Source organism: Pteropus alecto, unplaced genomic scaffold, assembly GCF_000325575.1.
Source record: "Pteropus alecto unplaced genomic scaffold, ASM32557v1 scaffold7, whole genome shotgun sequence".
NCBI classification, from domain to species: Eukaryota; Metazoa; Chordata; class Mammalia; order Chiroptera; family Pteropodidae; genus Pteropus; species Pteropus alecto.
This window is the reverse complement of record NW_006494614.1, coordinates 16,920,836-16,945,245: the sequence shown is the minus strand read 5'-3', so window position 1 is coordinate 16,945,245 and position 24,410 is coordinate 16,920,836. Positions and strand designations below refer to the sequence as shown.

At 31.7% G+C, this 24,410-nt stretch overlaps 1 protein-coding gene across 1 annotated transcript in view; it reads right to left on the bottom strand.

The window, feature by feature from the left end:
- PHIP (pleckstrin homology domain interacting protein) overlaps positions 1 to 24,410 on the bottom strand; it is a gene marked incomplete at its 5' end in the record, with an annotated part of 109,464 nt that overhangs the window by 16,205 nt on the left and 68,849 nt on the right. Inside the window, 12 exons of the mRNA XM_025042934.1 lie at positions 505 to 630; positions 3,288 to 3,408; positions 4,652 to 4,807; positions 7,121 to 7,182; positions 7,388 to 7,499; positions 11,294 to 11,376; positions 11,507 to 11,631; positions 12,188 to 12,295; positions 14,239 to 14,358; positions 17,208 to 17,439; positions 19,481 to 19,557; positions 22,032 to 22,172. Of these exons, the coding sequence (XP_024898702.1) occupies positions 505 to 630; positions 3,288 to 3,408; positions 4,652 to 4,807; positions 7,121 to 7,182; positions 7,388 to 7,499; positions 11,294 to 11,376; positions 11,507 to 11,631; positions 12,188 to 12,295; positions 14,239 to 14,358; positions 17,208 to 17,439; positions 19,481 to 19,557; positions 22,032 to 22,172 (1,463 nt within the window). The remainder of the gene's footprint in view (positions 1 to 504; positions 631 to 3,287; positions 3,409 to 4,651; positions 4,808 to 7,120; positions 7,183 to 7,387; positions 7,500 to 11,293; positions 11,377 to 11,506; positions 11,632 to 12,187; positions 12,296 to 14,238; positions 14,359 to 17,207; positions 17,440 to 19,480; positions 19,558 to 22,031; positions 22,173 to 24,410) is intronic.

Genomic DNA, 24,410 nt, shown 5'->3' with positions numbered 1-24,410 from the left:
CTGCTGAACTACTTAAATACTTGTTTATAAAACTAACAGGGGCAATAAAATATTAAGATGAAAGGTTCTCAAATCAGAAGGTGGACAACTCATTTACTATGAAAATTAAGCTAACCTCTAAAAGACTCAGTTTCCTTAACTGTAAATTCCAGATAAAAACTCCCACATGTAAGATTATTATTTGGCTTAGAAGAACTATTTTACGTAAAACATTACATGTTCAATAAATGCTTACTGTTATTATTGTCCAACAGCTGAATTTAGAGAAGAATCTGTTTTTTAACTGTAGATCAAAACTTTTATGATTCCATAATTAATATTAGCCGATGAACTAAATGTTACTTCTTTAAACATAGATATTATATGCTTCCTATTTTGAGTGGAGGAGCTGTGTGTATAGCACAGCACATGATACTATCTATAGTGACTGTATTTTACATTTTGACATTTTACAATATTGCCATTATTATTTTAATTATAATTAAGTGTGGAAAAATAACTCACTTTATAAAATGTAGAAGAAGATCAGTCACAAATTTAGCAGATTTCACAATAGGGCTTCCGGGTTCATTAAATGTTCGTGTATTATGCTCTATATATCGAACTTCCCACATTAGGGAAGAAACCCGCCTTTAAACAAAAACACAGACATTTTAACTTCATTATATTTGGAAATAGATGCACACAATTTAAAACCAAGACACTGTGACTTTTCAAACTGTAGTAATAAATCAAGTACAAAACACACATCTAAAGAAGTTATTCAAAAAATTATAACCTCTCTATTTTAGGGGGAAACAAAGTAGCAACATTAACTATATTTGCATACTATGTCTGGATTAAACATACTAAACTATTAACAGTTCCTTCTTTTAGGGGAGAAACTGTTTATAGGAGAAGTAGAACTAGAAGAGAAATGGAAGAGTTTTCAGTTTTCGCTTTTACATATTCCTGACATATATGCTGTCATTTTTTGATAATAAGCATATCTTTTATATAAAAAGGAAACGATTTTTATCTAATCATGTTCCTAATAATCAAGTAACATGTAAAAATAAAAAGCCAATTGATAGCCTGCTTATGAGATATAAAACTATGGTAACCATGTTAGTTTACCAAGAAATCTAAGTAAGTGAAAATTATTGTTCTAAACACTGAATTGACAATACTAAAACAAATTTTAGTATTTTATTATTTTACTTCTGAAAGTAAAGAAAAAATCCAAAGATGACTTCTAGTATATCATCCAATACATGGTCCTACTTAAAAATGAAAAAAACACTCAAAATTTTCCTGATGTGTGAACAAAAATACAATTATATGTAATTTTAAAAATAAATAATTGTGGATACAGAAATGCTTTTGTGCATTTCAAATAGCATTCACGAGGCTCATTTTAATAATAGAATCACAGGCATCTTCAGGATACTTTATAGAAAACTGTGTAAAATAATGCATTAGATTAATGCTAGCAGGGCAAACTGATAGTAGTAGTTTACCAATGACTGAACTAGAAGTATCAAAGAGGAAAACCATAAACTGTAAGAAGTCTGAAGCCAATGAGTAAAGGAAAAACCAAAAAACTTTAAACAGTGAAATAGCACTTGAAGGCATCATTGTATTAAATAAGAACATAACTCAGGTCTGTAACTACATTATCAGGGTGAAAAACAGGCAGTTTCTAATATACGTAAGGACTGTGTCCCAAAAGATTTTTTTTCCTAAATTAGTTACTAAGCTAGGCTAATGACAAAAACCCTATTTAAACCTTAATGTACTTGAGATGTGCACCTTAGCCATTATCATATTTAGCAGTATTTCTACAAGAAAGTACATTTACAATAGTGGGAGATGCCATAAGTTTATCTTTCTAGCTGAAGTCCAAAAGCTAGTGCCTAAGAACAATCTTCTCTCTCCCTGTTACCCTTCTATGTCTTGTTCCATCTCTGAAGCACTAGGTGTAACTCCTAAGGTTTAGCAATTTGGGGGTCTAGGGAGAAAGAAGGGTCTAGTTAAGAATTTCTTCATTTTCTCTTAAACTTCTGACGTGGTGTTGAAAAAGATTTAAAGAAGTGTGCTTCAAGTGTAAGATGGATGGGAGGCAGATTATCATAGGTGATTTCCTTCTTTATGCTTTTGTCGAATACCAATGAAGCAACAGCAGAAACACCTAACAAGATCAGAAAAATCATCAGAACACGAAGTCTAACATCTTAGTTTTCTTTATTCCAGCGTTGCTCAATCAGGGGTGATTGTGCATCACAGGAGACATTTGGCAATGTCTGGAGATATTTTTGGTTTTTATAACTAGGGAGATGCTACTGGCACCTAAAGGATAGAGGACAGCCCCAAATGTCAGTAATGCTTTTATTGAGAAATCCTGTTTTAATCAGTAAGGAATAATAAATTCCAGTGCCAGGTACACTAAGTACTGAATTAGAATTATATTTTAGGTAATAAAGAGAACCAAAGGCACTGATTTTATGTAGGAAAATGCAAATAAAAAATATGAATAAAAACTTCCCTAACTTAAATAAAAATGTAAATAACTGCAGTAATAATCAAACTAGTCACAAAAAGAATGTTTTAATGCAATATTATGTAAATTAAAATATTGGCCTGTTAAGCAAAAGTCATGTAAGAAAAATGAAAAATGTGAAAACTAGACTTAACCTCGCTTTTTGACATTTTAGTCAATAAATCTACAAAAGCCTATCCAAGATTAGAACTCAATGTTTACTGAAATTGTTAACTAGAAGAAGCAGCAAATTAAAGAAAAAAAAAAGTTATATTTCAAGCTAAACTACAACTATGAATATCCTTAATTTTCCTAATTTCATTTTTCATAAGTATTCATAGGCTGAATATAAAAGCAAAAAAGAAAAAAAATTTTATATTGTTCTTTGAAAAATCCATTAACAAATGGATTCCTTACTGACAATGTGAAATCTAGTAGAAAACGAAATACTTTGGCTTGCTTTATATAACACCAGATGAAGACAGTGAGCACCAACTCATGTTAGCCACTTATAAAAACTATATCTAGGAATCACATTCCAAGTGTGGTCTATAGTAGACCAGCAGCGTCAGCATCCCTGGGAACTTGTTAGAAATGCAGAATCTCAGGTCCTACTCTAAACCTATAGAACCAGATTCTGCATTTTAACAAAATCCCTAGGTGATTTTTATGTACATTAAAGTTTGAGAAACACTGCTACAGAAGATCGGTAAATGGGTAAAAGGATCATTGTTTTCTTTTCGTAGTAGCTACAGCGAATGGCTCTGACCTGTAAAACCTGTTTTCCAGTCTTTGTTTAATTGTACTTAAATCTGTTGGATATGCCACTACAGTGCAATACATGGGATAGGCTTGCAGATCCACAGGGGCCACAAATGCTGAAGCAATATCTAAAATAAAACAAATAAGTTTATAAATTTATTTTTGTATTGCTTAAAATACTTCATGGACAATTCTGCTTGAATTAAGACTTAGTTTTGATCCATATAACCATTAGTCTGCCAGTGTCTTTTCACAGTAACAGTAATTACACAGTTTAGCTAACTTAAGACGAGTCTCATTTTTTATTATGTAAACATTTACATTGCAAAATTCTAGGGATGTTATTCCTTAAAAGAAAAAAGATGACAGATAATATATAAATCTGACCTATTAAAAACATACACATACACTTCCATAATTAAAATCTGGTCATTCCTGAATCTGTATGTTTTTGATATTGTACCAGTAACACTATAATAATACATTGCACTCGCATGCTGTAACCTTTGAATTTTTCAAAACTTACCACCTTATCTCATCTTTACAACAAAATTCTGTGAACTCTCAGGCAAGCAGAAACAACAGATCCAGAAGTCTATGATTTGGTGTCAATGACTCAATGGCACATAGTAAACCGGTAAAAATCTAGAATCTAGTTAAGATCACTCCCCATTTTGCAAATAGTATGCCAACTTCATATCCTAAAGTATTACTAAAATTATTTAAAATAGTATTTATGAGACCATTTTTATGAAGTGATGCCATTTTATGAAAGACTGCAGATGAAATATCATCTAATATGTGTCTCCAGTCTTTAGCTCTTCTTATTCATGTTAATTTCTCCCTACTCTTTGAAGCTGAGTCCTTACTGACAGAGTAAGTTGCTACAAAACACCATACTAGTTGAGAGTTACTGTAATTTGTGGTCATTGTTTTCCTTTTAATGAGGCAAAGAAATTCATATATCCTTCTCCCCTCCCCTTATATATATTCTTTTGTGTGTATGTACATAAAGTTAAGGGGAAAACTGGTAGATATCCACATAATTATAATTCAGCTTTCAGCTCTTCTCTCCTAATTCACATGTAGCTTGAATATGTCAGGGGTTTTCAAATTGGGTTCTGGAGGGTCCAGATAGTTCAGAAGTATCCCTGGCATTTCTGGTGCCCTAAGTCAGCTAGAGCAACCCCATTTATAACTGTTTTAGATATCTCAGTCCGGTGTAAAATCTCATTTAAAAAAATTCCACTTAAAAATGTTTGAAAACCAGTGACTTACATTATGAAAAAATATTTTGTTTGAATTATAGTATTTTTCTTTTCCTTTCCTTTCTGCCAGCTTTTTCTATATTGATGTTACATTATTATTTACCTAGGGTCATCAACTGGTTTATTCCTGCAACAATTCTTTCACATTCTTCATCCCTGGGACTGGAACCCCATTCTCCATCAAGAGGTTTATAGATTAATGATCTGCATTCGACATCAGTTAAAGGAACACTGGTACCTAGTTCTTCAGGAAATACAGCTGAAATACACAGAAAGAAATGCAGATTTAGTGAAAATATGTGGTAATTTCCTAATATTTAGGTTATCTTTAGAAAGTAAAGTTGATATTGCCATAAAACTAAGTATAATTTTGTAAAGATCTGGTAAGCATATTCTTTATTTTCATTAAAGGAAAGTATGTTTCAAGGGTTGATAAAACATTATTTTTTAAAACATTAATTTTGTAATTCTCTAAATAAGCATATAATTACTTCAAATTTTTTTCTCATGACTTGCTTTATTATCATTTACAGGTGAAGTAGAAAGTAGTTTTATAAAATGATGCAAAATTTAAAGTTTTCAATCATTTCATAACATAATCTCCATATTTACTTTGATAAAAATATACAAAGTAAAACTGAACTAATGTGGTATTTTTCAATCAAAGCCTTAATTATTTTTAATGTAAGAACAGAAAGAATTATGAATACTGACAGATAATTCTTATACTTGTTGCTTTTAAATGATGGTATGCTTCCTGTATGCCTGAACCTTTAACAGAATCTTTAACTAACCTTTTAAGAGAAAACATAAAATCTACAAATCTGCTAATTTTATTTTAAACTAGACTTCATAAGAGAAACATACTACTTCTTCTGGACAAAATTCTTCACAAAATGTAATTAAACTCTATGAACACATATGTATATCTAAACGGATCAAAAACAACAAAAATCACCCCCTTCACATACAGATATATTTAGGTAGAAAACAAATAATATATTAATGCCACCAATTTATTTCAAGAAATACCTCAGGCATTACAACACCAATTAGCTTCATTTCTCTCATACTGACAATAGTGCAACGTGGCTTCAAACTCAAACTTTCACAAAGGAAAGAAAGAAAACCAGAATATAAGCCATATAACACAGTTAGAAGTTGATTAAGATATTTTAAAGTTATAAACAGCTCTAATTTAGAAGCGAGATGAAAATACATTTCTCATATTAAATTTTTAAAGTGATAATTTCTAGAAAGAACTAGTCTTGGACAATATCAAATATCAGCATGACCATTTTCTCATTTCTAAGGTTTACCAGATTGGGTTTACTTTTTCCAAGTTATCTTTTCTCTGACTTTTTAGAATACGATAACTAGTAAACAGTCCATTTATAAATTATTATTTCTACTATATTACAAGTCGGATTTTCTCCTCCCACCTCCCACTTTAATCCTCTCCCCTTCCACCCCTGACCTATCGATGTTGCCGTCTCCCCTTAAGAGCTGGATCTCTGAAGGCGGGGCGTCTCTTCCCATGTGCTCATGGCGGGCACCCGGGGCCTGGTGCACCCAGTGTATGGTCCGTGGCTCCACCTGGGGTGCGAATCCAGGACCTTCTGCATGTAAAGCAGACGTGCTAACCCCTACACTATGGAGCCACCCCCGGATGTTTTTTTTTTTTTAAAAAAAAACTTTGTTATCTGATAAATACATTTTTAAAAAAAATCAAACACTACAGAATAATATAGAAGGTAATTTGTGAAGTCTTCATATTCCCACCCTTCATAAATAAGATTTCTTATTAATAATCTGGTATATCCTTTTAAACCTCTTCACACATATACAATGGGTGTGCGCGTGTATGTGTTGTAATCGAACAAAGATGGGCAATGAGGTAGAAAGAAGTCATACTCACTGCCTAAGACTAACTCCCAAATCCTGAGGCAATGTATCAGGTCACTGACACAAGATGACAGTTATTATATTAATTATAATTACCTACTCATTAGGCTCTTACATGTGTCAGGCTCTATGAGTAATTTACATATAGGCAGTCATTTAATCCTCAAAGAAAGTAGAGCATTAGTTTACAAAACTTCAAAGGCTGAAAGAATCTGGTTTTAAGACTTTAAAGAATTTGCCAAGAAGATATAAAAAAAGATGGCAGAACCAGAATATGAATCTGTGTCTCATTCAAAAGCTCAAACTCAATATTATGTTGTACTCTAAGGATTCTGCTGGAGTAACAAAAATATCTTTGCTCCCTAGAAGGTATTTACCTTCTAGGAGTGAAAAATAATTAGCAAAATATTTTTATGTTTTGCGGCAATTAACTTCAATCATCCCTGTTAAACTATAAATTCCAGTGGGCAACGATTATGTCTATCTTGTGTTCATTACTAAGCCCCTACTGTCCAGGTCAGTAGTAGATATGCAATAAATATTTGATGGGTGAACATTTTCTATTTGATCTTCATAACAACTCTATGCAATAGCAAGTTAGCAAATCAGATTTCTTAAATTTAAGAAATTCCATAATATAGACACGAAAAGCCTAACACATACTTACCATTATTAGGTATAAGTTCCATATCCCAAGGACTCATCTTTTCTGTATCGCCGTTATCCCAGCTTAAAGAAAGAAAAATCCTGATATTAAAAAATCTATTTTATATTGTATTTTTGTAAATATATTATATTGTAATTTCTGTAAAATCATATTATAAAAATTATGGCTTTATTGTTTAAAAGAAGCATCTTTATTACTTTATTAATAGACGGGAGGAACATTCAAAGCAAGTCAGGCTGAATTAAAATATAGCAAATACTTTCTTACCAAACATTATAGCACTGAAACAAACTATCAGGGTACTCAGGTTGAAGAGGTTCTTGGCTTTCAATTGTTCCAAACCACCAGGCATCATCTATGACTGATCTGAAACGGTCACCTAGACAAGAACAAAAGCCATCTCATTACTCTGAAATGGATTGCTGCTCCTTTTTCCCAAAGTATACCTTTAAGATACTTCAATTGCCTGTATGATTTCAGAAGACATATAAACAGTGACCAACATACTTCAAAATAAGTAAATAAATCAGCAATGTTGAGAAATGTTATTTAATAAGCACACCTGAAGTGTGACTTGCCAGTTTCCAGCACCACTTCTTACATTACAGCAAGGAGAAATTCACTCTTAAGCATTTTTACCAATCTAGCATTTTAAATTCATCAGTAGGACTATGCCCAAACTTTTCATTCAAATAAAAATACAGTTTAAATAATTTCTGCTCAAAAAAAATTTATACTCTTTAATTTCTTACTTTCTGTCTGCAAATTCCTCTAACCAACAAATTCCAGTCTAAAAACAAAAACAAACAAAAATCCAAACTGTCTTCTTTCATCTCAATCACCCTTAAGTTATAACACTCAGATATATACACTCACTTTCCCTTATCTATAAAAAAAAAAGACACAAAAACTAATCTTTGTAAAATAGGCAGCACTCCTTTGCGTCCCTTTCTTTCCTTACCCAATTGCATTCAGCAATTGTCCTATCACTGAAACTGCTTTCCCCCTAAAGACTCTAATAAGTTATCTTCTCAGCTTCCTTCTGTGTCACACGAAAACCGTAAACTACTCTTCCATTTTGCCACATTTTCCCCTTCCTTGGTATTCATAGTTACTTAGTGATTTTTCTCCTGACAATGTAGGTTAGGGTCTGCAAGAATTGAGTTTGAATAACTTATCCATGTAGCTTTGAACAAATTAGTTATTTTGGAGCTCATCTGAATCAGTTTCATCTACAAACCCATAAAGAGAAAAATATTTATGTTTTCATTTTTTACCAGAAAGGATTTAAAAGTTTATGAAGACGTACAGAATAAAATAAAAAAAATTTAAACCATGATAAAAGAAATTTAATGATAAAAAAGAAAGCTGGAGTTAGGAATAACCCAACTACATGTTGTTGAGTATATATACAGATTCTGAGTGGTTATGCACTTGGACCCAAGTTTAGATTCAAGCATTCTAATAGCCAGTGTTAAGGGGGAAACATATCTATTACTAGATTTAAGAGTCTCTAATTGCTCCTCAGATGCATACTTAGTGACACTGAGCTTACTGAGAAGCTACTTTAATAAATAGCATTTAATAAATAGCATTCTTTTAATAAATAAATAAAATTTAATAAATAGCATTCTTGACACCATCACCTTATGGTAAACCTTATAATGAGTTTCAGAGCTATTTTTTTTATCTTACATAGACTGATGACATTATGCTAAAGAGGAACTGAATAACATATACCTAACCAAAATGAATGATAACAGTAGAAAAACAATGAAGTTAAGCAAGAAATAGAGTTTACTATTCAGTTTACTTAAACATTTCTGAGGAAAGATTAAAGTAATTACTATGTAATTTTAAATTGTAGTTGGGGTATAGATACATATACAGTTTAGTCCCATCTCGACCATATGTGGATTTATTTTCCGCAGTTACAGTTACCAATGGTCATCAGCAGTCTAAAAATATTATGTGGAAAATTCCAGAAATAAACAATTCTTAAGTTTTAAATTATGCACCGTTCTGAGTAGCATGATGAAATCTTGATACATCCACTCTGTCCTGCCCAGGACATGAATCATTCCTTTGTCCATCATTACCACATTGTCTATGCTACCTACCTGTCAGTCATTTAGTAGCTGTCACAGTTATGAGACAGAGAAGAGAAAGTGTCTGAGACTACATTCAGTTTTATTACAGTATACTGTTAGAATTGTTCTATGATATTATTAATTGCTGTTAATCTTTTACTGTGCCTAATTTATAAATTAAACTTTATCATAGTATGTGTGTATAGGAAAAAAACATGTACCCACTGTGGGGGTCTTGGAATACATCCCTTGTGGATTAGGGGTTGGTACTACTCTATATTCAGAAACAAAAAAACAAGTAGTACTAATTTTAGAAGAAATATTAATCTATAAATTTGGAAGCGGGTGGTGAGGGGGACGGGACTGTAAGATCCAAATGAGAAAATTCTGATGTCCATCCATTTGAAATATCTGACTTCTCCAATGCTTGCCATATTTCTCTGCTTAGGTTATCAGATCATTTCTGGAATATTCCTTGATTCTGACTGCTAATATTTTTTCAGCACTTTATTGGCTGATGCATATCCTTAAAAAAATAAAATTTATCGTATCAAGTAACACGTGCAAATAATTTAAAAAATCAAATGTACAAAGGCTTATAACCACAATCAAGAAAAAAATTTTAATTATTTTAACTATTTATTCTTGAAATTTACTTAGATTTCTAAATGAGTAAATAATTATTTCTTCACTCATCAATTTCAGATACTAATAACCTCTCTATATAATTATATATAAAAGGTATTTGTATTTTATTTAATTCATAGTTTTTCTTTATCAAGACTATGTAAGTATTGTGTGCTACTGAGCCAAGTTGCACACACTTTCTTGTATAATTCTGTAGAATTGTTTCATTTTTATGATTAATTTTCTCTGCATTTATGATTGTCTTCCCACATTCTGTAACAGCTGTGTAACTATGAAACACTCTTCAATATAATTTCCCACAAAGTCAAACTTTCTAGACTGGTTGTTTTATAGGCTTGCCAGACAGATGCTATCCTGAGATTTCTGTTGACTGTTATTTGGGAATTCCTTTCAGTGCTTTTCTGTTCTGAAAAACAGAACATGGAGGGATTCCATGTTCTTCTCTTTCTTGGTTTACTCCCTTATTTGATGGAACACATCTTTCAAAGCTTCCAAAGAAATGATACAAGATACGTAATTTTTTTTTATAATTCGCATGACACTAATTTTGATAATTTGCATTTTCCTAATTTTTCTTTTTAGAGAACACGTGTAAATTCCTATGTTTACCAAGACCAAACAAGAAGACAAATCATCATGCCAATGTGAATAGGAGGAGAGATGGACTGATGTAACAGTTAATGTGCTTTTTCAAACCAAATATGCTATATATGCACTGCACCACACTCCAAGATGACAAACAGTGGCCCTGTTTGAAATATTTAAAAGAAATACTCTAATGAACAGCATATACATCTGTATATAAATCAATGGATCTTAAATGCCTGGTGGAAACTTTTAAGAATTTTAAAATTTCTTTGAGTCTTAATTACAATATTATTTTTCAATATTTATAACAGTGTTAAACAATAAAAGAAAAATATCAGTTTAGCTTTAATATCAGTCCAAATTATTAAATATATTGAACAAGAAATCTTTTGCTTCTATTTTGAATTATTAATATCTGTGGATAAAAATTTAAGTCAACACATAGTACAGCTAAAGGGATAACTATAAACAATCTCAGTTAACAAAATAAGAAATCTTTAGAATTTCAAAAACATTAAAAGTATTTTCATTCTTAAAAAAACTTAATACCCGACACAATACTCTATTTTGCTATTAATATTTCACAAATAGCAACAGGATTTCTCTAATTATCTTTCTTTAAATTATGAAAAACAGTAAATCACTTACTAGATTAAAAACAAGAAACACACATCTATGGTTTTTAAATCTATGGTTTCCTAATGGAAGGTGAACATATATAAATATATATATGCCTTACTGTTACCAAAGTGTACAGCTGAAACTTATTGGATTCCGTTAAACAATGTCACCATAAAAAAATTAATCAATTAATTCAAGAATAAATAAATTAAATAAAATAACCCACCTATATTCCACCGCCTATATTTTGCATCATCGAATTGTTGTCTCAAGACTAGGAAATCTATAACATCAGGCATATCATGGTATCTATATACAAACAGAAACAAACCAATTAGGTCGCATACCTAAAAATATCTAAAAGATGTTCAATTCCATATGAATCTTGAAAAATAATCTACAACACTAAGAAACCATTGCCTCTTTCAACAGTCCTTACTTCATGGTAAATGATCCACCAGTCAGTTTACCAGTATCAGGATCAAGAAAAGCAAGTTTAAGGCAGCAAAGGGTAGGTAATCCCACTTCATACTTTATGCCAACTATTTTCATCAGTTCTTGTTCCTGAGGAAGATATAGAAAAGAAACTATCTTCATAAAATAAATAAAATACACTGCTAAACATATTGAGAAAACATTTCTCCATTTCAAATTGATCTAGGTGATTACTGTGAGTATATGAAAATTTCACTGAGGTGTATACCTAAGATCTATGCACTTTACAGTATGTAAGTTACATTTCCACTTTAAATAGTAAAAAAAACCTTTTTGAAATGAGTTTTCCAACACTTAGAGGTCTACTGCTATGTAATTCTGAACTATTGCTGATAAATCGAGAAATACTTATCAAATTTACAATTACGAAGTTTACCTTAGACATTAGTGTTGTCTAATTTTCACTATAATTACATTTGTATCCAATTAATCATCAGAGTACATAAACTCAGGCAATCTTGTGTTTCTTTTAATGTTAAACATCCTCTATTCTCCAGGACTGCTTCAATTAAGAAAGGTATCTTCATGATATAGTTTTGTATAGTAAAAATATTAACACTCAATACCATTATCTCCATAATCCATAATTATATCTTTTGGGGCTATTAAATAATAAACACCATACCCGTAGTTCCATTTTATGCCATGGCTGTTTTTTGGGATTGATACTATAAATTTTATTTTTCCGAGCCATTTCAACATATGCTTCATGTCCTTGTCGGAAATAATAAACCTAAAAAGTAAATAAAGTTACAATTTTCAAACTTGAATGTATTTCCTTGAACTCAATATGCAAGGTATTAGCTAAAACTGAGAAGAGAATTTTATGTCCTATGAATGAACAGTCCCTAACCTCTTTGGGAACTGAGACTGGTGCTCCTATGAGAATCGAATGCCTGATGATCTGAGGTAGAGCTGAGGCAGTGATACTAGTGTTGGGGAACAGCTACAAATAGAGATGAAGCTTAGCTTGCTTGCCTGCTGCTGATTTCCTGCTGTGTGGCCTGGTTCCTAACATCCATGACCCAGGGGTTGGGGATCCCTGCTATTAACTAAAATTCTAATATTTTGATATTTTTTTCCTCCTTTTCCTCAAGTTTTTCTAATACCACTTAATTACAACTGAAGTACTCTAAATAACATTACTAAGAGGTTAAGATGAGCAGTTATTTCTTTGGTTTCACTATTTCTGAATTCAAAATAAGTTATTATTTCTTTGGTTTCACTATTTTTGGATTCAAAATAAGTTAATCTATATTACATGATAAAGTTGTAACTAGGAGTCATATTTAGTTTATTGTTCAATTCTGTATAGCAAGTGGTTTATACATATGCGTAAAACTTTAAAATGAAAAATGTAGTCCCACATATATTTTATCCTTATAAAAAGAGCAAAGCATCTATCTTCATTTTATGAAGGTCACATTTAAGTGACTCTTCACTGTCAACCTGTAGAAACAGTACTTAAAGACAGTAGTTTGAAACCAAGTAGTCTTCCCACTACTAAAAAGTAGTAGAGCTTGTCAAAAAATGCTATTAAAATTTTAAAATATTAATATTAAGTAAAATATTAGTAACATTTTGAGACGTCCACTCTCCTATATACTTTTATTTTATTCATTAATATTAGTACTACTCCCTATGAAGCAGTACTAATGAAGAATGGTGCTGAATAATGAAGACTTAACTGCTTAAGCATTACGATTAAAGACAACTTTAAGTATTTCGAAAGAAAATTATTCAATAAGCAATTACATACTTTCTGTCCATCTTGAAATAATATATTAAATATAATACAATCAAACAGCTTCTTGATGCTACACAATCATTGTACTAAATTACAACAAGGTGGTAATCTTCTGTGCTATTCTTAGGCAAGTGGGGTCTCTGCAGAAATTATTTCATATTGTTCTTTAAAGTTACTCTTGCATTATAAAGTTTTTGTTTTCCTTTTACTCTCAACAGCCCCTGACTCTTTCTTCAGCTTATTAGTGTGCTTTGCTAAAGAAGCTTCTGCTTTAATCTCTAATTTGCTGCTGTTCATCTATTGGACACCAGATAACCCTACCTCTTAACATTTATGCACAAAATAAGGAGACATGAAGTCCTGAGTGGGAAATTTTGATCTAAGATCTTATATTTTCATTGCATAGTCCAAAGTACACAGTCCAAATAATGGCCAATCATCTTAAAAATAAAATATTTCTTATTCTAAGATAACAGAATTTTTAAAGATCTAATAAATTATAAACATTATAAGTAAATGAAATTTAAGAAATAAAATTAAATGAAAATTAAATAATGACTTTCATGTTCTTTAAAATGCTATATATTTACATCTCAAGCTAAGAAAATTAGTATATTTTAATTTAAAAAAAGAAAAAGAACTGGAAATAAAATCCTCTTATAAAAAATACAGACTAGTTTTTAAAATGCCAACAAAATTTCCATTCTCTTACAACATTTAGATTTGTAACTGTAATATTTAAAGTAGCCTCAAAAGATGATTATTAGCGCTTTCCTCCTAATTATACCTTTTTCATACATAGCCACAAACATCTAGAATGAGATACTTTTTGAAACCGCTACAATCTCTAGAGTTCTGTTTCAAGAGCTATGAAAATGTTTAAAGTTACTTGAAACAAATAAAGGTTGTTTCTTAAAGTTTAAAAATACCTCATCACCCATCTGTGGTACAAACGGACATCTTCGAGGAAGAGTATCTGTAATCCATGTTGAAGGTAACCATTCTTCTAATGTCAGTCCATTTTCTGTTAGTTCTCCTACAGCCAACCTCTAAGAGTTTAGAACATTTAAAGTAATATTATCATAAAGCATTCATCTATCAATCTGCCCTTTAAAATAACTATAAAGGCAGTTAAATAAAAGGGGCAGGAGATGGTTATACAAAAATGTATATTTAAGTATTAAAAACCTTATTCTGGAAAAATAGCAGCAACGGTAGTATAGTTATTCAATCTCTCCAAATCACTGCATTAAAAAAAGAACCAGATAAAACAAAACCCTAGAGATAATATTCATGACAAAACTCAGTGACAAGATATTCCCATAATCACAAAATATAAACTGTGTAGTCTCCCTTCCTCTCAAAATTCTCAGTTTCACAAACATTCCATGTAACGAACCAAGGCATATTTGAGTATTTTTTTTTAAATCCTCGTCATAAAGTGTTAGGTAAGAATTAAATAAGGTATTCTCATATAGGCTGAGCAGTGCAAGATACAGAAGACTGTTTCCATGGCTAGGCATTATTCTTTTACATAGCCCAAGAATGCTCTTCTCCCCTTTTTAAAGCAGCCATTTCACACTCTTGGCTCACAATTATCTTCTAACGAAAAAAATTTTTTCTTCAGAATTTTCCCAAAATGTTGTCAAGTCAGGTCCCTTTTTAATTTTTGTGAATAAATATAAAACCAGGCCTCTGAGAAAAAGTTTTTTAAGTTTGATGGTCACTAACAAGTGGCTACCATGGTCTGGATGTTGTTACCTTGGACTTAGGAAAAATGGACTAAGGCCTTTGAAACCTAATATTATTTATAAGCAGAGAAACTTCATGCAATTGATTAAAAATGTTTTGGTTCAGTGTTTATACATAAGACTTCGAAATTTTGTTCTCGTGTCTTTAAAAAAAAAAAGAATGCAATTATCCAAGTTCACCAAAAGAAGCAAAGCCATAATGGGATATCACTGAATACTATTTCCAGCAGGTACTGCTATAGTCATTACTCAATATTCATTTTCCTCTTCATTAACCACACCTTGCTGTTTCTTAGTAAACACATCTGGAGCACTCTCTTTTTAGAGAGTAAAGGAGAGGAAAAGGACTATGGCATTTACTACATGTGACATGGGTCTACTGGAGAATTTTAGTCATAGGAACGAAAGGATGTGACTTATATTTTAAAAGGATCACTGTAGATGCATCGGAGCAGGGATTTGCAAATTACTGCCCACAGTCCGAGCACAGTCTGCTATCTGCTTTTATAAATCAAGTTTTATTGGAACACAGTCATACCCACTCATTTATTTTGTCTATGGCTGCTTTCCAGCTACAGTGGTAGAGTAGCTGTCTCCCTACAGAAAAAGTCTGTGGATCTTGGCTTTAGAGAATAGACACTAAGGGAAAAAAGCAGCAGCAGAATGTCAGGTGGAAGCCTATTACAGTAATAAAAGTGAGATTTAATAACAACTCACACTAGTGTAACAAACAGAAGTGATTAAAACAGTCAGGTGCTGAACATACTTAGAAGAACCATAATAATTCCCTGAGGATGTATAATATGAGAGAAAAAGAGAAACTAAGGATAACACCAAGGTTTTGGTGTTAACAACTAAAAGTTGTCATTGTTGAGATGAAAAAGATTGATTTCTGTATCTTTAGTCTGTGGATAATTTGATACAGATCACAGAAAGTAAAAGATAAATATTATGGAAATAAGATCTACCAGCTCTTATGGAGTTGGAACTCTTTAAAAATAAGAGCTATTTAATTTTTGCTATAAAGTAAATGAAATGTGAGGGGTATATTTTCTATTCCCCAAAAAATGATAAATGAGAAGCATACCTGGTTAAACAAAAATAAAGATTTTTTTTTTATAAAACCTCTGCTATTTCTAAATTTAAGATATAAAGCTGTCATTTGTAGAACTAAATGCTACAAAGACTTACAGGGTCTTTATCCCCAAAGAACTTTGAAAAAATTTAATACATTTGTCTTATGTGTTTATTTTATCTGTATCAGTTGAGCTCTTGTTTGTTTCAGCTTTATAATTACAAATTACTTTAATTTAGATTCCAAGTCTACAACTCTTCTTCTTGTAACCTCCTTTACCACACATTTGTCCAGTTTTCCCCTTCTGCCTTGTCAGTGATGATAAATGTAGGCAGACCCATTATTTTATGTGGTAGAATGGTTAAAGAAAACTGAGTTAGCCATGTATCTAATATGGTACACTTTTTTCATTTCAAGACAATTTTGATGAACTTTTCAGGTCCGCAGTGTTATGTCTTCGTGAGAACATAATTCTTTTGTCCCAAGAACGCTGTTTACTTCACGTAGTCCGCCTTGATTTGATAATCATCCATAAACCTAATACCTTGGACTTTCCTTTTAGTTTCAGCAATAACAGTAAGATTGTTAAAAGGCAAAAGCAATTAAAAGACTTAATAAGCTGTGTTTTGTAACATTGTTTTTTTACATACATGAATGAATAAATCCCACCAGATTGTCAAGAAAAATCTGCTCACATTACATGACTGAATGCTCAACATTTAGAATATAATTTTACAAGTAAATACTCTCACATGCTAAACAAACTAAATATATTTCGGTATACGGTAAGTCCTCACTTAACGTCATCGATATGTTTGTTCTCCAACTTATAATAGAGCTGAAACAACATGTAACAAAACCAATTTAACACTGGCTAATTAATACGAATGAGTTAAACTCCTACAACATCTCATCAATGTTACATCAAAAGGATGTTCAATGAAACATTATATGAAGACTTGCTATACTTTTTTACTACTGTGTACTGCTGAATATTCATATTCATCAACTGCACTTTTAAAAATGTGTGCTTTGTTTTTATAAAAAACAGTTTATATTTTAAAATATTAACCTTTTGTTTTCTTTCTTTGGGCTTCTTTTTCTTTGGTGATACTGGTCCATCTTTCTCTTCATTTACTTTTTTCCTTTCCTTTTTAATCTGTTTTTGCTTCTGTTTTTCAGACTCTTCTTCTTCATCTGAACTGCTTTCTGCTTTCTTGGTTTTATGCTTAGGAATTTTCTTTGGTGGCTGCAGATTAATTCCTGCATCTGCTGTCCAGTCAGAATAATCACTGGAGTAGTCACTAGAAGGAAAAAAAGGATTTAAAAAATAAACACACATGATATACTTCAAGATTTTGTTTTATAAAAATGTAAAGAAAAATAGTAATAAAGAAGAATGGCAGAATACTACATACTAAATAAACTAAAAATATTTCCCTTTTTACTAATCATTTTCTAATTTCTTAAAATTCAGTAGGCTTAACAACCTCAAAAAAAATTTAAAGATAAATAAGGGCATACCTTTAATTGAAAGAAATTTAAGTACCTGCTATCATTTTAACAAAAAATTGATTACTGAGTGCTGCATATGTTCAAAATATTGTGGGGCTTACAAAAATAAGAAGCAGAGTCACCTTCCTCAATTCCAGCAGGAGGTATCAACACTGAGGAGGAAGCATAGGGATTCCTTTATTGAGAAGAGATGGGAGCTCTTGACAGGGTTAACTCCTATGGTAGAGCACTGGTACTCTCGTGGTAGCTGGATATTGAACTGGCAGGGTCAGAAATATTCCTGCTCAGTGGGAAGGCTGTGCCTATAAACTTTACTTAGCATCTACACATACCTTAGGTATTACCTAATGCTTCAAAGCATGCCATCATTCACAAAAATACAGGCCTTAGTATTTTATGCATCATTAACAATCATGTTTGCCATTTCTTTTCAGTTTACCCCCAACAAATCTACGTTTTACTTAACTGATGTTGTTGCAAAATTATCAGTTATGTTATCTTGTTTTAATTTTAGTATATGAAAATATTAATTTTATAGTTTTACAAATATAAATGCCTTAAATCTAAATTATACTATGTTAAAATCAATAATTACTTTGCTTAGATTTAGTGACATATGACCTCACTCCTCTCCAAATATTCCTGATAAATCCTAAAAGAACAGATTTTTACCAGAGTTTTATTCCACTACCATCACCTCTTCCCCTGGCCCAAATGTCCTTTATAAGCATTTACCTATGTCTCCCCAAGAATAATCATCATAGGCAAGAATCAAATAATTAAGAGGTTTTCTAGTATAATTTCATGACTTCATTTTTAAATTTTTAAAGGATTTTTAAGAACTTAAATAGGCTATCCTCAACTTATAAGCATTTACTTACACTTATCCCAGTCACATACACTGTAAATAGCACCTGCCAAATATGGTTACTACTCTCTGGAGCATTCAACTCTTACAGAAAATCTGCTGCTGCCAGCACAGACCTAACTAACAAATCCAAGAGCCCATGTTCTTTTACAACTGCCCCCAACTGCTAAAGCCAAAAGTATTTCTTTTGCTGCCTTCTTTCAAATGAGAAAAACTACCAAACATAACCAAGGGTATTTGCATATCATTACTAGGAATAACTGGTGTGGAAATAGTAAAGCCCTTGAGTCTAACATTGATGTAAGAAATTCTTATTGCCTCCACCTCTTGGTTTCTTTGGCAATTTTTAAGAGCTACTGCTGCCTGGGAATGAGTGTAAAGGGCTAAACATAATTACCATTTCCAAAGGCTACACTTCTTGAAACTAAGACCTTACAAGGGTAACCAAGAATATCAGCTCTGTAATAATATGAACTGCCAGAAAAAGGAGTTGAAGGAATCCTCAGTTACATTGTCTAATGAGGTAAGGATAATAGGAAAAAGTTTATTCTCAGTGCTGGAAAAAAAATTATTAGCATTCAACAAATGCCACTATACACGACAATGAATTCTATAAGATCTCATTTCTTTCATAATTTAATGCTCAAATATTTCTCAAAACCAGTAATGAGACTAATTTGTGGTTCAGTGTTAAAAATAACAACATTCAAAAGATAAAATACCAACTAGGAAGATAAACTTAAAAGCATCATTTTGCAGATGTAGCTGCAATATCCAAAAATTTTTTTCTACTAGAGAAAATACGTCAGAAAAGAAAATTTCCTAAATTTTAAACAACTACAAAAACTCTCTGAAAGAGTAAATTTAAACTCAAAGAGACTGAAATAAGTTGCTGGTAAAAAAGAACTTTCATCTTTTCTAAAGATTTTATATTGTATTTGGAGAAATAAAAATTAAATTACCTAGAACTGCCATCACTGTGCCATGCTCTCTCTTCCTCTTCAGAGGTTCCACCACTGACAGCAACAACTTCACCTTCCTAAGAGATATTGAATACATATTTTATGGCACAATATTACAAAATCAGTAATATCTACTAGTACCAATCATATTATATAAAATAAGTAATATCTAGTAGTACCAACCATATTATAATATTTAAATCAAAACCTAATTTAAAACTAGTTGCTAAAAAGCAGGCCTTATATTTTTATATAAAAATTAAATACATTCAAATTATTAAATTTGTCCAAAGATATAATACTTATGAATATTGGATTGAGAGCAACCTCTTGGATCAATAATATATTTTGTTTGTTTTCTAGAAGCCTCATAATATATTTTCCAGATTGGATGATATCAAATTCCATAGTTAACAATGCAAATCAATTTTTATTTCCTTGGCTGTTTTTAAAATGTAAGCTTTCTTTTTTCATTAGATGCTTTGACAAGTTTCAAATTAGAAACTCTTAATTTTATTATTAAAATAGATTTATCATGCCAAAAAAAGAATATTCCAACTCTGGTTGATGATTTTTTTTATCCAAGTGGTAGAGGAGTAAAAACCATCCAAACACTCTCTCTTCAGTAAATATTTACTGGTTAACGTAGGATAATTTCTGTTACAGACACTTTCTTTATACAAATTGTTTTTGGTCACAATATCTCATATAACTTTTCCCTTGCTCAAATAAACGTTATGCTTCAATAAAAATAGCAGCTCACTTTAAATAAGCTTCTACTATGTCAGAAACTATTCTAAGTGCTTTGTATGCTTCATTCCATTCAATCTAGACAAAACACCACTGGTGATTAAGGAGCAGTTATTTAAAGAAACTAAAGCTTAAGAAGGTTAAAAGCAGCCCAATTAATAGGCATCTAATAAGCAACTAAGCCTGTTTGAACCCTAGTCATTTTACTCCAAAGCTTAGACCACTCTCCACAAGAATGGTTCAGTGTTATTACTTGGTAGGCACAGTCAGATCATTTTTCAAGAAGATAATGGGATGTATTCCCTTACTAATTAAATAAAATAGAATATTTTGGGAGAAAAGTTTTTTCCTTCTATTGTGTTAATAATTAAGAATGTATATTACATAAACTAATCCATAGTTTTGAAAATTAAGCAAACATGACAAGATCAAAATCCAAAAGTAAATTTTATTAGCAAATTTAATTTCTATTTACTATAATTAGAAAACACATTAAACAAATGTGATTACTCCCATCCTTAGTATATTACTTCTTTAAACAGGAAAAAAAGAAACATACTTCTTTATTCTTAATACGACATAGTTATAATATGGAAGTACAAAATATTTAAACCAAAAAAATAGAATTTTTTCCTTTAATATACTGTGCCCAAGGTGACATTCTGTTCTCAATGTACTCCCCTAGAAATTTATTCAACTGCCCTAAAAGGACATTGAACCATAAACAAATGAGTTTGAAGACAAATGAAGGATTTACCTAGAAATACATGTTTCTAATAAGCTGAATCATGTTTAAAATATTTTATAGAAACTTATTAAAGGAATCATACTATAAATCTTTCAAAAAGAAAACATTTTATAAGGCAAATAATTATCCACATGTATTTTATGTTTTGTATGTACATCTAAATTGTCATATGTCAAGTTTACTTAGTGTATTCGGTCTTTTCACCAGATTGGACATATCATTTTGACCTGGCCATACTAGAAGCTAAAGTCACTGGAGACTAGCTTTTAAATGAGTTAGAATACTCTCAGTTTGCTCTAATACTGCCCTGTCTATAGAGAATATACTCAGAGAATTCCCATATGTGACTAACAGTGCAAAACACAATATGGCTTCAAAAATATATAGTGGTCAGTATCAAAGATCATAGCATCTTTAACCTATTGTGAGGGAGTGGGGTGACAGGGAGAAGGGAGGAGTGGGAGATGGTTGTTAAGTGCTGAATAAGATTGATTTATGATTGCAAACTGAATGCCTTTCCTGAAAGAATATTTAATTTAGTAGAACAGTGACATTTATGGAAATAATTATATATAAGGAATATTTTTTAAATACATTGAGAAAACTAAAGAGGTACAGTGATTAAAAAATAACAAAAATTTCTAAATGTCTCTTGATCAGTTATTATAGTTACAGACTAGAACCTCATGGTACCATTTAAAAAGCCTGGCTCTAAAGTAAAAGGAACCTGAGTTTAATCCCTCCTCTACCATTTAACAGTTAGGTGCATGTGCAATCCAAACATCTTAGAACCTCAGATACCTCATATATATAAAATGGGAATAATTCACACGCATTTTTTGGGGGGCATTTAAGATTATGAATATGTGCACCATGCCTGAACACACATAGTAGGTCTTTAGCAAATGAAAGCTATCCCTATCATTACAAGACCTAGAAATACTATGTTTGAGCTATATCTATAAATATATCAATGAATGTGAAGAATAAAAGTCATATTTTAAAAAAAAGAGTAAAAATGGGAACAAATTTATAAATGTGCTGAGATCTTACATCTGAAGAGCTAGTGCCATTTTCTATTTCTTCCGAAGGTCTAGGAGTCTCTTCCAATGCAGATCTCGTACGATAACTATGTTGATTTGCCTGCTGCTTTTTGGATTCTCCAAGATCCAGGAAATGCTCATGAGCGTGATTCTGGAAAAAAGTAAATTAAATTTATTTACCGTATGCTTAAAGAGCACACATTTTACTTTAAAGGTTATATATTTGTAAATTATAAAAAATCCATTCATATTTAAGATACTACATAAGTGAACTAGATTATAGTACCACCAGCTCAAATATTTTTACATTACACAGGTTTGTGATATACATGAAAATTTACTTGCTGATTGATCAGTTATAAAAACTTTTTTTAAAGGGGGGAATAAAATTAAAAAATAAAATGTAAAAAATAGTAATAATAATCACTAGAAACAGCCTACATATTTCCCTTAATAAAAAATCCTATTATGAAAAAAACCTTTTTTCTGATTAAGTGATATGGACTTAAGGATTCATAATAATAGATGGAGAAAACACTGAACTCTTTTATACCCACACCAAACCTATACGACATATAAGAAAGAGAACTATAGGCTATGAGGCATATTAATAGGCAGAGACAAACTGGAAACAAAAATGGTGATCACAAAATACCCTGCCACTGAAACTAGGATACCAGGGGGCTGGCTATCTCTCTTCTACTGCAGATGAATGTGGGAAAAGTCTTCTGCAGCAGATGAGAACACAACAATCATCAAAAAAAATGATAAAATCCAACGTGGCGACAAAGATAAACTCAGGAAATTTAAGAATTTACACCTAAAAAAACATAAAAAATAAAGAGAAAATAAAAAAGATTACTTTCAAAAAGAGTGGGATTGACATCAGACTTATACATATATCACATAATAAATCACACAATAAATATACAATAAAAAGGAGCACTATCTTTAAAGTGTTGACAGAAACTAACTTTGAACCTATAATTATATCCTCACTTTTTTCCCCCTACTCATTAAACTTTGTTTTAATGGGCCTTAAAACACCGTGATAGATTTTTAGTCAAGTAGTTTCCATTAAAAAGTACTAATTTAAAAACTAACTTAAAACTGTCACACACACAAAAACAAATGGTCTACAAAACATCCTCCTTTTCTTTAAGGTTTTATGCTGCATTGTTATCATTAACCAGTCTTTTACTATTACATTTAAATGGTCAACTGAGACAACAGTTCTGAGATGGTTCTTCCACCACTGCTTAAGGCAGGGTGGCAGGTATTAGGATAATAATTATTTAGTTTTCTAAGCTTTCTGGGCTGACTTGATGACTTCACCAGCACCAGCACGGCTTTCTCGTCCACTGTTTTGATTACTAATTAAAATGAATATCCATCTCATGTCACAAACAGCAAAATGACTCAGAGGAGGAAAATCAGAGAAGCTCTCAATACATATGGGCTCGCCAAGAACCATACAACAATGGCAGCAGATTTCAAGAATTTAGGGCCATCTTCCAGCTTCTTCCCAGAATGGCAAATAATCTTCAACTCAGCAAACTTGCAAGCAATATTAGCTGTGTGACAATCCAGCATAGCTGCATAGCCAGCACTGATTTGGCCTATGGCTCAGAATAATCACCTGAGCCATGAAGCCACCTGCTTCCATTGGTGGGTTACTTTTGTTGTCACCAGCCGTGTTACCACTACAAGCACCTTTGACAGACACATTCTCGACACCGAAGCCCACACTATCCCCCAAAGAGCTTCACTCAAAGCTTCATGGTGCATTTCAAGAGACTTTCAGTTGTAAAAGTGACTGGACCAAAGGTGAGCACCATGCCGGGTTTGAGAACACCAGTTCTTGGTCTACATGGGACAGCACCCTCAACACTCATGGGCTTGCCAGGAACCACACCAATGGTGGCAGCATCACCAGATTTCAAAAATTTGGGACCATCTTCCAGCTTCTTCCCAGAAAAGCAAACAATCATCTTCAGCTCAGCAAACTTGAAAGCAACGTCAGTTGTGTGACAATCCAGCACAGCTGCACAGCCAGCACAGCTGTATAGCCAACTCTGATTATAAGGAGGCTCTCAAGCTTTCAAGCTAATATGATTTAAAAAAAAAAAAAAAAAGAAGAATGGATAATTTTGACTCCTTGATACTCAAGGAGATAAGTATGTACCTCTCTCAGATTATGGCATGACCAAATGAAAACCACTGGATCCAAAAGTTTTTATACAATAGGATGACAGATAAACCAACAGGTAAACTAGTAGAGACAATTTACTTCTTTTAATGTAGAAAATAAGACCTATTATTTACAGCAGCCTATCTGACTTGATTATCTACAATAACAAATAGTTGCACAACAGCAAAATATATATAA